At 52.9% G+C, this 12,900-nt stretch overlaps 1 protein-coding gene across 3 annotated transcripts; it reads left to right on the forward strand.

The window, feature by feature from the left end:
* The first annotated feature begins 2,578 nt into the window (after window positions 1–2,578).
* On the forward strand, window positions 2,579–9,903 carry SLC2A8 (solute carrier family 2 member 8). 3 transcript variants are annotated; one of them, XM_041727240.1, is made up of 10 exons: window positions 2,579–2,702; window positions 2,778–2,940; window positions 3,157–3,363; window positions 4,965–5,064; window positions 6,012–6,211; window positions 6,916–7,059; window positions 7,144–7,252; window positions 7,969–8,142; window positions 8,513–8,658; window positions 9,283–9,903. In XM_041727240.1, exons 1-10 carry the CDS (start codon window positions 2,647–2,649, stop codon window positions 9,418–9,420), a joined length of 1,437 nt encoding a protein of 478 aa, XP_041583174.1. In that variant the 5' UTR covers window positions 2,579–2,646; the 3' UTR covers window positions 9,421–9,903. The 3 variants fall into 3 exon arrangements, with proteins under 3 accessions (XP_041583174.1, XP_041583176.1, XP_041583175.1); XM_041727242.1 differs by lacking the exon at window positions 8,513–8,658 and having other exon boundaries at window positions 9,283–9,368; XM_041727241.1 differs by lacking the exon at window positions 2,778–2,940 and having other exon boundaries at window positions 2,636–2,702.
* The last annotated feature ends 2,997 nt before the right edge of the window (window positions 9,904–12,900 follow it).

Below are 12,900 nucleotides of genomic sequence, written 5' to 3' on the forward strand. Positions count from 1 at the left end.
AAGTGCAGAGCGCTGTGCTTGACATGATCTGGATCTGACAGATTTGACAGAAGTTGAAGTGGAGTAGAAGTTTGGGTCCTACCTCCTCGTGGACCTTACACACTGTGGGCAGAGCTCCCTCTGTGTCTGTTGCACAACTGCCTGTGTGGTTTTTTTTTTTTTAAGATTTTATTTATTTATTCATGAGAGAGACAGAGAGAGGCAGAGACACAGGCAGAGGGAGAAGCAGGCTCCATGCAGGGAGCCTGATGTGGGACTCAATCCCGAATCTCCAGGATCACGCCCTGGGCTGAAGGTGGCGCTAAACCGCTGAGCCACCCAGGCTGCCCCTGTGTGGTGTTTGTGCAAGAAACAGCCCAACATACTGGATCCAGTGAAGCCTGCCTGGTTCCCTCCAGCAGATGGCAAGAGAGGAGAGTAATGCAGACGGTGGTTTCTAGGCATTGCCAGGTGTACCCTAGCTGTACTCAGCATTCCCATTCCTCCTCTGCATTTCCTTCTGCCCCTTTCATCTATAGGGAGAAACACAAGACCCACTACATGCTGTATCTCATCCTCACGAAAAGTTCTGCAACTTAAGTTTTATTATCCTTGTTTTTCAAGTAAGTAAACTGAGGCTTAGAAAGGAGCAGTGATTTGAAACTGTGAGTTCTCTGACCCCAGAGTTCTCTCTCCCTTGTCCACCATACAGAGTCAGGCTGAGTACCTTGTGTCAGTTGAATCTGACTGGTGTTTTTCATGTTAAACTAATTTGTAAGCTTTATGAGCTTGTCTGTGTGTTCTTTCTGTCATCCTTTTTTTCCCCTCTGAAGTTTCTTGCTTCCCAGCCTGGAATAGAAAAAGTAAGGGTGATCTAGAACATTCTTCCAAAGAGATTGGCAGCTTCAGAACTGCCCCCAATGATTTGAAAGGAGTCACTGATCTGAGGAGTGAATGTAGAAAGGGCAAGAGGTGGACCCTACTAATCATATCCATGGTGATTAGCTTATAAAAGGGGGATCAGAGGCTGCTCACAGCAATATCTGCTTACAAAGGCCAAGAAGTGAAGGCTGCACCCTTGGAAGGGAGACCACCAGGCCCAGGGCAGGAGTGGGTTTGTAAGGGCCTGTGGCTCAGAGGGCTGGTGCCAGCTAGGCTCACTGGAGCATCCTATCCACATAAGCCCTTCTGCATACCCCACTGGCTGAATTACCCCACTGTGTAACTGTAGCAGTTTGCCCACGGAGTCTGAGGCATTCATCTGCTCTGCAAACACCAAGGGCCCACTGTGTGGAGGAAGAGGTCACCTCCAGAGGTCACGTCCAGTAAGGGAGGGAGGGGAGTAAACAGGTGATCATGCAGCAGGGATAACTGCTGAGATAAGAATTTATAACCCAAGCACAAGATGCCGTGAAAGCTTAGAGGGGCGGTTGCCTGTCTTTAAAGATAGTACAATCAGGAGGCTGCACTAGGTCAAACAACTTTCATAATCTTACTGGCTACCATTGGAGTGCTTCACATGTGCTTGGTCTTTCATATACATTGCCTCTGCTTAAAACCCTCCCACAAGGTAGATACTGCATTCCCCACTTAAAGATGAGGAAACAGGCCCAGAGATTAGAAGCCAAACCTCTTACTCTCATAGCCAATTCCTTCAAGAATTACACAGCACTCCACCTCATCCAGAGAAGTGTATACCCTCTACAAATGGGAAGATTCTTCTGAGCCCTGACATCCTACCTCTAGGAGTCACTTGGGTGCCCACGTGAAGAGGTTGGCTATTAATATCCAGGAGACTCAAACCTGGCTGGTGTTAAGATGAAGATTGGAGAGTCAGGATGACCTATGAAGTGGAGTAGAACTTAATGGGGAGGCTGGGGCTCACCATTTAAGCCCAGATGAGTCACACATATGAGGGCCCTTCCCCACACAGGTCCTCAGCACCCCGAGGTCCTGGTGGTCGTCGGCTCGTAGCCGTCAGCAATCTGCGGGCTCCGAGTTGTGACCCGCATGGAGGTGGGCTGCAGCGCAGGGCCGTGCCTCTGCCCCCCAGGACCGGCGTTTGGAGACGTTCCTCCCTGCGGCCGTCAGTGGGCTGAGCTGGGCCAGACGCCTCCAATCCTGGTCCCAGTGAAGCGCTTAACGCCAAGCAGCAACTGCAGAGCAGACCGGGTCGGGACAGCTGCTCCCGCCCAGAGGCTGGGCGGGGAAGTCCGGTGCGCCGCTCCCCTGCTCCCCTGCAGCCAGCCCCATTGGTCGAGGTTCCGCGAGAGGCGGCTCCAGGGGCGGACGCAGTCCCCGCCTTCCACCCTCATTGGCCGGCTCAGCTTGAGGCGGCTTTCTGATCCCACCTCTGGGTTCGCACCGTACTCCTATTGGGTGGTTGTCCTTCAGGCCCGTACCAGCCCCGCCCCACCGACGCAGGGGCGGTTCCAGGGGCTTCGCCAACCGGCTCTTCGCCCCATTGGTCGGCTTGGACTTGGTGGGCGGCTCCGAGCGGCGACGCTAACCCCGCCTTGCGCCCCCATTGGCCATTCCCATCCCGCCCCAGAGCCGCCCCTCCCCGCCCATTGGCCGGCCCTGCCGTGAGGGGCGGGTGCCGTTGCACTCGCGGGACCCGTGGCAGTTCGGGCCACAGAGCCGACCCAGCAGGCGTTGGCCGCAGACATGACGCCTGAGAACCCGGAGGAGACCCAGCCGCTCTTGGGCCCTCCCGGCGGCAGGTGAGCGGGTGGGGACACCCGGGGCCCTCCTGCCGCGCCCGCGCGGCGCCGCTCACCGGCACCCCGTCTTCGCAGCGCTCCCGTCAGCCGCCGGGTCTTCCTCGCCGCCTTCGCCGCCTCGCTGGGCCCGCTCAGCTTCGGCTTCGCGCTCGGCTACAGCTCCCCCGCCATCCCAAGCCTGCGGCGCGCCTCGCCCCCGGCCTTGCGCCTCGACGACGACGCCGCCTCCTGGTTCGGGGTGAGGCCTGGGGCTCGCCCGCCGGGGCCCCTCCTCCTCCCACCCCACGCTCGAGGGGCCTTCGGGGCGGGCACGGAGACACTCTGCTTTCCCGCCGGGGGTCACCCCCTGCCCCCACCCCCTCCCGTCGGAGGCCGCTGGGGGTGCGGTTGAGGGCGAGGTTGGGCCCCGGCCCCCGGGCGCCTCCGCTCCATCCTGCGGTCGCCCCGCCCCCAGGCCATCGTGACCCTGGGCGCCGCGGCGGGGGGCGTGCTGGCCGGCTGGCTCGTGGACCGCGCCGGGCGCAAGCTGAGCCTGCTGCTCTGCACCGTGCCCTTCGTGGTCGGCTTCGTCGTCATCACCGCGGCCCAGGACGTGTGGATGCTCCTCGGGGGCCGCCTCCTCACCGGCCTGGCCTGCGGTATTGCCTCGCTCGTAGCGCCGGTGAGTGTCCCCCAAGCCCGGCGCCCTGGGCCCGGGGAGGAGCAGACCTGGGGGCGTGGTTTTCCCTGGCGGCGGCCTTCTGGACGCCTGGCACCGAGCCCCTCACCGGCTTTATCTTCCTCCCCCACCCCCACCCCCGCGACGGGCCTTGGAAGGAGCCGTCGTTATCCTTGTTTACAGATGAAGTGAGCTTCAGAAACTGAAGCCCTTTTGTCCAGCCACTAGTCATTGGTGAAGCTATTGCTCAAACCCGGGACTGTGCCACTTAACCAGGCCTCTCTTTGACTCTACAAATAAGATGCCATCTGTGGATGGTCACTGAAGCCTACAGTTTGGCAGCAAAATCCTGTTCTTGTTTGTCCTGGCAGCAAAGGCTGCTGGGTTCCCCCGTTCCCCTTCACTACTCAGGTGGTCTTCCAGCGGTTCCCTTCTTTCTTCCCTCTTCCTGTCTCCTGATGCACCACTATTCAGGATGACTTGGAAGCCATATACCCAGGTGAAACCCCAGGTCTGCCACTTACTAGAGGCAGAGTACCTCTCTGTGCCTCAGTTTCTGACCCTGTAAAATGGTGGGAATAATGGCATGACCTCATGGTTGTGGGTATTGAGGAAGACTGCACATACAGCCCTGGCATTTCCTTGGAGGGGCTTGGACCCTGGCAGCTGAATTGCAGAGAGACCAGTGAACGGTTCTGCTGGCCATGGGGCTTGGATGCTCAACCACCCACACACCAACCTGGTCGAGACTAAAAGTACTGGCTCAGAGTCCTTTCTGGCCTTCCCCATGCACTCACACCTCATTTTACCTGTATTTGCTGGGCTGCAGGAGTTGGGTTTTATGTTTTGGGTTTTGTTACTAGACAAAAACACCCATCTTATTCATGGGCATAAGGTATAAAATAACCTAGAAATGTGGGCAAGACCTTGCAGGCCTCTGAGCCCAGAGAAAGCAGTGGCAGTCACTGGTAGCAACAGAGGCAAAGGGTTGGCTTTCACTCCAAAGGCACCACAGAGAGTATAGTTCTGGGACCAGGAGCCTGGGTGTCATTGGAGCTAATTAGAAAGGCAGAATCTTGGGGGCGCTTGGGTGGCTCCATTGGTTTAGCATCTGCCTTTGGCCCAGGTCATGGTCCCCAAGTCCTGCGACCCTAGGGTCCTGGGATCTGGACCCACATCCGGCTCTCTGCTCAGCAGGAAGCCTGCTTCTACCTCTCCCTCTGCCCCTCCCCGCCCTGCTCGTATTCTCTCTCTTTCTCAAATATAAATCATTTAATAAAAAAAGAAGCCAGAATTGTGGGCCCCACTCTAGACGTACTGTATCAGACTCTGCATTTTATCAAGGGTAGTCATACAGTTGAATAAAAGTTTGAAGAGCTCTGTGCCCTCCCCACATGGACACGTGTGCACACATACAGCAGCCACGTATATATCCTTAATCCCCTTGAAAACACCTGCTGCTGATCACTTGGAGGGGCGGGGAGGTATGCTCACCTGGCTCGCAGCAGCCCCAGCTAAGGCTCTCCTCAACTCTGAGTGGCTGTGGCTTTCCGGTTTTAAGATCGCTCCGGCCCAAAGTAAAGTTTCCTCTTCCCTGCCAACAGGTGTATATCTCTGAAATTGCCTACCCTGCCGTGCGGGGGCTGCTGGGCTCCTGTGTGCAGCTGATGGTCGTCACGGGCATCCTCCTGGCCTACCTGGCAGGTACTTTTCATGGCCTCTCTTTTGATCCCCATTAATGGCTGTGTGGCCATTTTACAGATGTGGATTCTGAAGTTCAGAGAGTTCAAGGGACACTTGGTCCAGTCACACTGCCCCAGGGAGCCTCACTTCCCCTGTCTTTAAGTGGAGATAACCCCACCTAGTGCAAGGCTGATGTGGGGCTACATTAAGGGACACATGAAGAGTGTCTGGCAGCAACCCCCAAATGAGAACTATCAAGGGACGTCCTGAGACCCCGTAGGGAACAGGGGTTTCAGGACCCCGGAGTATGTGCCCTCTGATTCTTCAGGACAGCATCCTGGTCTGAGACCTTCCATTTTTACCCACTCCTCATCCAGACTCTAATTCAGAGTCCTGCCAGCAGTCTGGCTGCTTTGGGGACCCCGCAGTGTACCACAGCCCCTGCCAAACATAGACATTGACATTTGGGACAGACACATGGGTGTCAGTATGCCTATGGAATTAGCTCCTGTTCATCGTAACCAGCACATTCATTTGTCAGTTTCTGTGAAAATTGATTGATCCACTGATGTTCCATGAGAAGTCTCTCTCATTCTGTCCTCCTTCCTCTCCAGAGGAGCCAGCCCTGCCTGCTTCTTGGTGGCCTTCCAGAGTCTACATATTTATTCTATTGCCCCTACTTTTTAGATAAAAAGCAAGTGCCTCATTCTATTCATTGCCCCATAAATACTCACTGAGCAGATGTAGCATAATGACATCCCCACCAGTGTTTCTACAATATTTCTCAACAGCAGTTGATAACAATATTGGTGACAAACACAAGCGTAGCCACACAGAGGTAGTGAGGCCCCCACCATTTAAGCTGAGGCCCTGGGGTTGGTGGGAGGGCAGGTACCCTCTGATAAGACCCAGGCTGGCCCCCTCCAGCTCTGACATCTGATACCGCCACCCCCCTCCCTCCAAACTAGGCTGGGTGCTGGAGTGGCGCTGGCTGGCTATACTGGGTTGTGTGCCCGCATCCTTCATGCTGCTGCTTATGTGCTACATGCCCGAGACCCCACGCTTCCTGCTTACCCAGCACAAGCACCAGGAAGCCATGGCCGCTATGCAGTTCCTGTGGGGCTCCGAGCAGAGCTGGGAGGAACCCCTTGTCGGGGCTGAGCACCAGGTGAGGGGCTGGAGCCAGAGCTGGGTGGGGGGGCATGAACAGTGAGGTATGGCCCCTTTGTGGCTAGGGGAAGTCCGCATAGCCTATCCCCAAAGCTGAGCATACATATCCAGGGAGGGGAGGCACAAGTGGTGATGGTGTCCTCTGTGTAAGCAAGCAAAGGTTGGCTGGAGCCCCAACCTGGTTGGGCCCTTGTCTTGACCTTACTGTTCCAGGAAGAGAAAGTGCCAGCTGGGTCACAGGGAAACATGAGCACAGATTTGAGGAATTGGATTTTTCAATGGGGTATCATAAGGCAGGGGAGAAGACTGAGTCTCTGCCACTTACCTTCTGTGTGGCCATCACCTCCCTAAACCTTCCTTTCTCCACCTGTAAGATGGGTGTCCTAGAACGTGGCTGCTGGTCAGGATTCAGCAGCACCAGGAGCGGCGCTCAGCCCCGGCCCAGGACTGGTGGGATTCTGGAACCCCTGGCTTTGTGCCCATGTAATCTCTTCATGGTTCCCCCAGCAAATCCGGGAAGGGCATGGGGAGCTGAGGCTCTTGTCACCTTCCATCAGGGAGGCTAAAGTGATGCGGGGACCTGTCTTGAACGCAAGGCCCAGGTGATAGGAAGCTGAGGCTCATTCCCTCCACCAGGCAAAGCCAATGTGCCCCTCAGGAGGGGTTAGGGAGAAGCACTAACACTGGCCTCTGTCTGAGCAGGGCTTCCAGCTGGCCCAGCTGAGACATCCTGGCGTCTACAAGCCCTTCATCATCGGCATTTTGCTGATGGCCTTCCAGCAGCTGTCAGGGATCAATGCTGTCATGTTCTATGCAGAGACCATCTTTGAGGAGGCCAAGTTCAAGGTAAAAGGCCTCTGCCCCAGCCTGTCTCATCTGGATGCCTAGTCCTGGGGTCTTTGCCTGACCTGCCTCGGCCCATCTCCCCAGGACAGCAGCGTCGCCTCCATCATCGTGGGCATCATCCAGGTGCTGTTCACAGCCATGGCAGCCCTCATCATGGACAGAGCTGGGCGGAGGCTGCTCCTGACCTTGTCAGGTGAGCCCGAGGGTGAGGGCTCAGCCTTGTGAAAGTGAGGTGGCAAAGGCCTGGCTCCCCCGCCCGCCACAGGCTGGAGGGCCTCTGCTGAGGTCACCACATGGCAGCAGGGAAAGGCTAGCACAGCACCCCTGGGAACAAGGCCAAGATTCATAGGGCCCCTTAGCAAGCACTCACTCCAAAGCAGGCCTGCACTAACAGCGTCACTGTAGCACACCTTCACCCTTGCAATGAGCCTCCAGACAGGTGCCATCAGGGCCCCACTTTAGGGTGAGGAAACTGAGGACCCAGGAGGGGAAGTGACCTGGAAGCTTGTGGTCTTTTGGGGCAAGTGACTTCACCTCTCTGAACCTCGGTTTCTCTCATGAAATGGGGGTGATGGGGAGGGCCGTGGTGAGGATCCAGAGATGATCCACATGGGGGTTAGAACAGTGCTGCTGCCACAGTTACCCTTCCTGCTCCTTGGGTCAGGGAGGTGCTGCCACCAGGAGGTTCTTAGAGTCTGCTGTGGTTCAAGGTCCAAGCTGGGGTTGGTAGGACCAAGCTGAGTGCCACCAGTCGGGGCTCTTAGGCATCACCGCTTACTGCCCTCTTGGGGAAACCCAGGCCACATTGCTGCAGCCACACTACATGGAGACTCCAGCTCTGAGGGCCCCACACCCAGGTTGCGGTTCCCTTCTCCCAGGGCCCTGCCGACTGCCACCCTCTGCTTGCAGGTGTGGTCATGGTGTTCAGCACCAGTGCCTTTGGCGCCTACTTCAAGCTGACCCAGGGTGGCCCTAGCAACTCCTCACATGTGGCCCTCTTGACGCCTATCTCCATGGAGCCCCCTAGTGCCAGCATGGGGCTGGCCTGGTTGGCAGTGGGTAGCATGTGCCTCTTCATTGCTGGTGAGAGGGGGTCTGTGGGGAGGTTGGGTGGGAGGTTTATGGGGCCATCCTGTCACTGCCAGGTTCCTGTAGCTTCCAGCAAGTTCAGGCCTACCAGGTCTTGCCCACCTCTGCGTTTATGGCTTTGACCATGTACCAGACACTGAGCTAAGCTCTTCTCTGCTCCTTTCACTTAATCCACAAACAGCCCTCACAGCAGGCCCCATCATGACCCCATCCTACAGAAAAAAGCCTGACACATAAGCAGTGGAGGGACTGGCGTGAGATGTCGCTGAAGGAAGGAGCAGAGCTGAGAGCTTAACTAGAAATCACGGAGCCTTGGCCCAGGGGTCCATCCCTATGGACTCTGATACCTGTCTTGCTCCTGCAGGCTTCGCTGTGGGCTGGGGGCCCATCCCCTGGCTCCTCATGTCTGAGATCTTTCCTCTGCACGTCAAGGGCATGGCCACAGGTGTGTGCGTCCTCACTAACTGGTTCATGGCCTTCCTGGTGACGAAAGAGTTCAGCAGTGTTATGGTGAGTGCAGGCCCCGCAGGCCTCCCCTCATGTAGTCAGTGAGGAGCGCTCTTTAGAATCACTCTTACTGCAGAAGACTGAGGGTCAGTGGCCTTGCGTGCAGGCTAAAGCTGCCCTCCTGGGTCACCAGCCGTCTTGGTCAGGAATGAGGGGAAAGACTGAAGAGCCAGGAGGTTGGCCAGGTTCTAACCAAAGGGAACCACTCACTCTTCCCTCCATGCTGGTGGGCCCTAAGTGCGCTGCGTGCTCCCACTGCCCCATCTCAAGTGCTGATGACTTACCTGTTCCCTCTGGTACTGAGAAGAGACTCCTCTGGAGGCAGGGAACAGGGAGCGCAGGGCCAAAGCAGGGTGTAGAGAGTGGGCCTGGGGGCCCTGGAGGCAGGCGCCACAGGGGGAGCCCAGTTGTCACTTGAGAGTGGTGTCTAACCTTCAGACAGTCACTTCGTGACAGTGAGCTTCCCCATCCACACAACATCCACACCTTGTGTGGCGCTTGGCCCAGGACTCTGGAGGGCAGGGCCAGACCTTCCTCTGCTGCCCTGAGCCTGGGCTGGGCAGGCCAGGGCCTCAGCTGGGGATCGCAGGAGGGCTCCTGACCTTCCGCCACATCCTGTCTTCCCAGGAGGTGCTCAGGCCCTACGGTGCCTTCTGGCTTGCCTCTGCCTTCTGCATCTTCAGTGTCCTTTTCACTTTGTCCTGTGTCCCTGAAACCAAAGGAAAGACTTTGGAGCAAATTACAGCTCATTTTGAGGGGCGATGACAACCTCTTCTTGTGAGTGGCTGGCTGCCTCTGCAGCAGGGCCGGCTTTGGGCTGCCATGGGGAACGCTGCCTATGACTCCAAGCGGGGCTCTTGGCCAGAGTCGGGAGTCCCTGCCTGTCCCCAGGGAGCCGGGATCCAGGACTGCAGCTACATGGAGCCTTGTCCTCTGGGGCCCTTCCTTCCTACCTGCTCTCTACAGCCCAGCAAACAATGAGTGAGGTTCCTGGCCCCTGGGTCCAATTCCCACCACCACGCTGTGACTCTGGGGAAGGGAACAGCTTAGAGGGGCTTTGATGCCTTGTGGTCCATCATCCACAGGCCATCTCCATCCTGCCACGAAAGCAGCAGCAGAGAAGGGGGGGAACTCCTGGCTCCTCATTTTCTGGAAGAGATGCTTTGGGGTGATGACCCCTGGCTTTTCCTGTCGTGTGGCTGCATTATCGGGAAGGAACTTTGTTTGCAAATAAAGATTTGACTCAGAGAATCAGGTCATGGCTTCTTTATGTAAACCTCGGTTTGAGAAGGGCTTTTCCCAACATCCCTTACCTAAGGAGGCCTCCCACGAACTGGGCCCTGTTCATGGGTCCAATCAACAACACCCATTGATTCCCTTTTTCTCATGGTCAGCCAGGCTACTCTTGGCCCATGTAGGTCATTTCTGGCTCCTTTCTTCAGCTCAGTCCCCTGGATCATTCGTCATCAAATCTCATTAATAACAACAACAAATGTTTCTTTTTCTATTGACTTTAATGGAGTCAGAAATCTTTTACAAATTATTTTTATTATCCACTATACAAGGAACATATGTTTACTGTAGGAAAACTGAAAAACAGATTTATTTAGTCTAAAAATTATGCTTTTATTTTTTATATTATAATTAACTATTTAAAATAGTTAACCGTCTGCTGCTAGGCATTGCACTAAGCACTTTACAAATATTAACTCATTTATTTGGATAAATGATACAATAACTATTCATAGCCATACCTTTCCAGAGTTAACTTCTAAGAATTTGGTTCTATGGGACGCCTGAGTGGCTTAGCAATTAGGTGTCTGCCTTTGGCTCAGGGTGTGATCCCACTCTGGGGATCAAGTCTCACATCAGACTCCCTGCATGGAGCCTGCTTCTCCCTCTGCCTGTGTCTCTGCCTCTCTGTGTCTCTCATGAATAAATAAATAAAACCTTTAATAAAAAAAAAAAAAGAAGAAGAAGAAGAAGAAGGATTTGGTTCTATCCTGAAAGATCTCCCTCTGGACACATCCTTTCTAGCAGCACCACACATAATTAGGATGCCATGCTTCCCACTCTGTGATCTGCTTTCTTTTCCAGGGTTGTATAGCCCTCACATGTACCCACCTTGGCATTTTCTATTAAGCCTTGTAATAAGACTGGGGAGTAGGGGAGTGCAACTGCAAAGGGGGTTCAGGACAGAGCAGAAGGAAGAGTTTCTGGAAGATTCTGCAACAGCTGCTCTGATTTCAAAAAAATGTGCTAACAGGACAACTTTCAGCCTTAGCAAAGTCCGAATTCCTTAGGGCCTTCCAGAAGCGAGGTCACATGCGTGTGCAGGGACACCTTCCATGGCAATAGCCCAGCATCTACATTCTCTTTCTTAGTGCCTACATAGAGGCCCACCGATTAGGCTGGGAACCGCATTCTGTTGTTGGGTGGGGTATTCCACCAATGTCAATTAGGTCAGTTGTCTAATAGAGTGGTTCAGGTCTTCAACATCCTTACTTTCTGTCCACTTGTTCTATCAATTATTGAGAGACAAGAGTGGAAATCTCCACCCATGAATGTGGATTTGTTTCTCCTTACACTTCTGTTGGACTTTGCTTCAGGCACCTTGGAGCTCATCACTAGGTGCGTGCACATTTGGGATTGTTATATTCTGATTGTTTTCATTATTTGGCATCATGAAATGACCTTCTTTGTCCCTCATAATATCTCTTGTTCTGAGGTTTACTTTGAGATCTTAACAACTCCAGCCCTCTTTTGATTGGTGCTTTGACAATGATTTTCAATTATATCTTTTTTTTTAAAAAGATTTTATTTATTCATGAAAGACACAAAGAGAGGCAGAGACATAGGCAGGCAGGAGAAGCAGGCTTCCCACGGGCTCAACCACTGAGGCACTCAGGAGTCCCTCAATTACATCTTATATAGTCCTTTTTTATAGCACCCTATACTTTTCTTTATGATGGAAATGCCTTTTGGGGTTTCCCTGAAGATATATATTCACTTTTTAAAATGAGCTTTATTAAGGCACTATTTACATAGCATAAAAGTCAACAACTGTAGGCATAAAAATTTGATGACTTAGGTCGAATGTATACACAGCTGTGTACCCACCACCACACAAGACATAGGACATTTTCATCACCTCTAAATGTTCCTTCGTGTCCATCTGCAGTCAGTCTTGTCTCTATAGCTTTGCATTTTCTAGACTTTTATAAAATGGAATCACAAAGTTTGTAGTATTTTGTGTCTGGCTTCTACAACTTACCTGAGTGCTGTTAGGATGTATCCATGCTGTGTGCATCAGTGGTTCATTTCTTTCAATTGCTGAGTAGTGTTCCACTGGACATTTGGGTTAGTTCCAATTTGGGGCTATCATCACTAAAGCCACTGTAAACACTCGCATACAAATCTTTGTGTGAAGTGGAACTACTGGGTAGTATGGTAAGTTTATGTTTAACTACTGTTAAGAATCTGCCACATGGTTTTCCAAAAATGGTTGTACCATTTTGCATCCCCATCATCTGTACAGGAGTTCCAGTTGCCCCACATCCTCAACAGCACTTGGTATTCACTATCATGAATAAAACCATTTGTTCATTTTAATTTTTTGAAAGTTGTCTTCTAGTCTCTGCTTTTCTGATTTCAATTAATCCGGTTGTCTTAGTCTTTCTCTTTTATGCTGCTGGTTTAGCTCAAGAATATGGGGAACTTTGGTTGACCATACTTAGGAATGAAGAACTAGGCTGGGGGGGTTTACTACAGTGTCTGGTATGTGTGCCCTACCTCGACTCCTGTTCTCAGTTCTCTTATAGTTTTGTTCCCTTTATGCATCTTCCCTGTCATATCAGTGGTAACTAGAGGAAGAGAAAGGGGAGTTGAGTCCACCAGCTTGAAATGGAAGCTCTCTTCATTCTTCTAACGATTTGTTTGCCATAAAGTCATAGCGTGTGGCAAAGAGCAGGTGCTTAAATATTTGTTAAATTTAACAAATTAAGAGTATTTCATTGTCTAAATATGTCAGAACTAAAATAAATCAGAACTTAAATCAACCTCACATTGTTCCATATTCAGACTGCTTATGATTTTCTTATAATTCTGCTACTACATCTAGAGTTAGCAAGATGAAAGAGATGGAACAGATGAGAGACAGAGGTGATAGAGAAATGAGAGCATGAGATGAGAGAGATGGTAGAGATGGAAAAGATGACAATTATAGAGACAGAAAATAGAGATGGA

This window comes from Vulpes lagopus, chromosome 12 (genome assembly GCF_018345385.1).
Source record: "Vulpes lagopus strain Blue_001 chromosome 12, ASM1834538v1, whole genome shotgun sequence".
Lineage (NCBI taxonomy): Eukaryota > Metazoa > Chordata > Mammalia > Carnivora > Canidae > Vulpes > Vulpes lagopus.

Excerpts from the sequence above, each read along its gene's own strand:
- SLC2A8 (XM_041727240.1), top strand. The coding sequence starts at position 2,647 with ATGACGCCTGAGAACCCGGAGGAGACCCAGCCGCTCTTGGGCCCTCCC. Across the intron at positions 5,065-6,011 it reads CCTCCTGGCCTACCTGGCAG|GCTGGGTGCTGGAGTGGCGC; the intron begins GTACTTTTCATG and ends CCTCCAAACTAG. Across the intron at positions 7,253-7,968 it reads GCTGCTCCTGACCTTGTCAG|GTGTGGTCATGGTGTTCAGC; the intron begins GTGAGCCCGAGG and ends CTCTGCTTGCAG.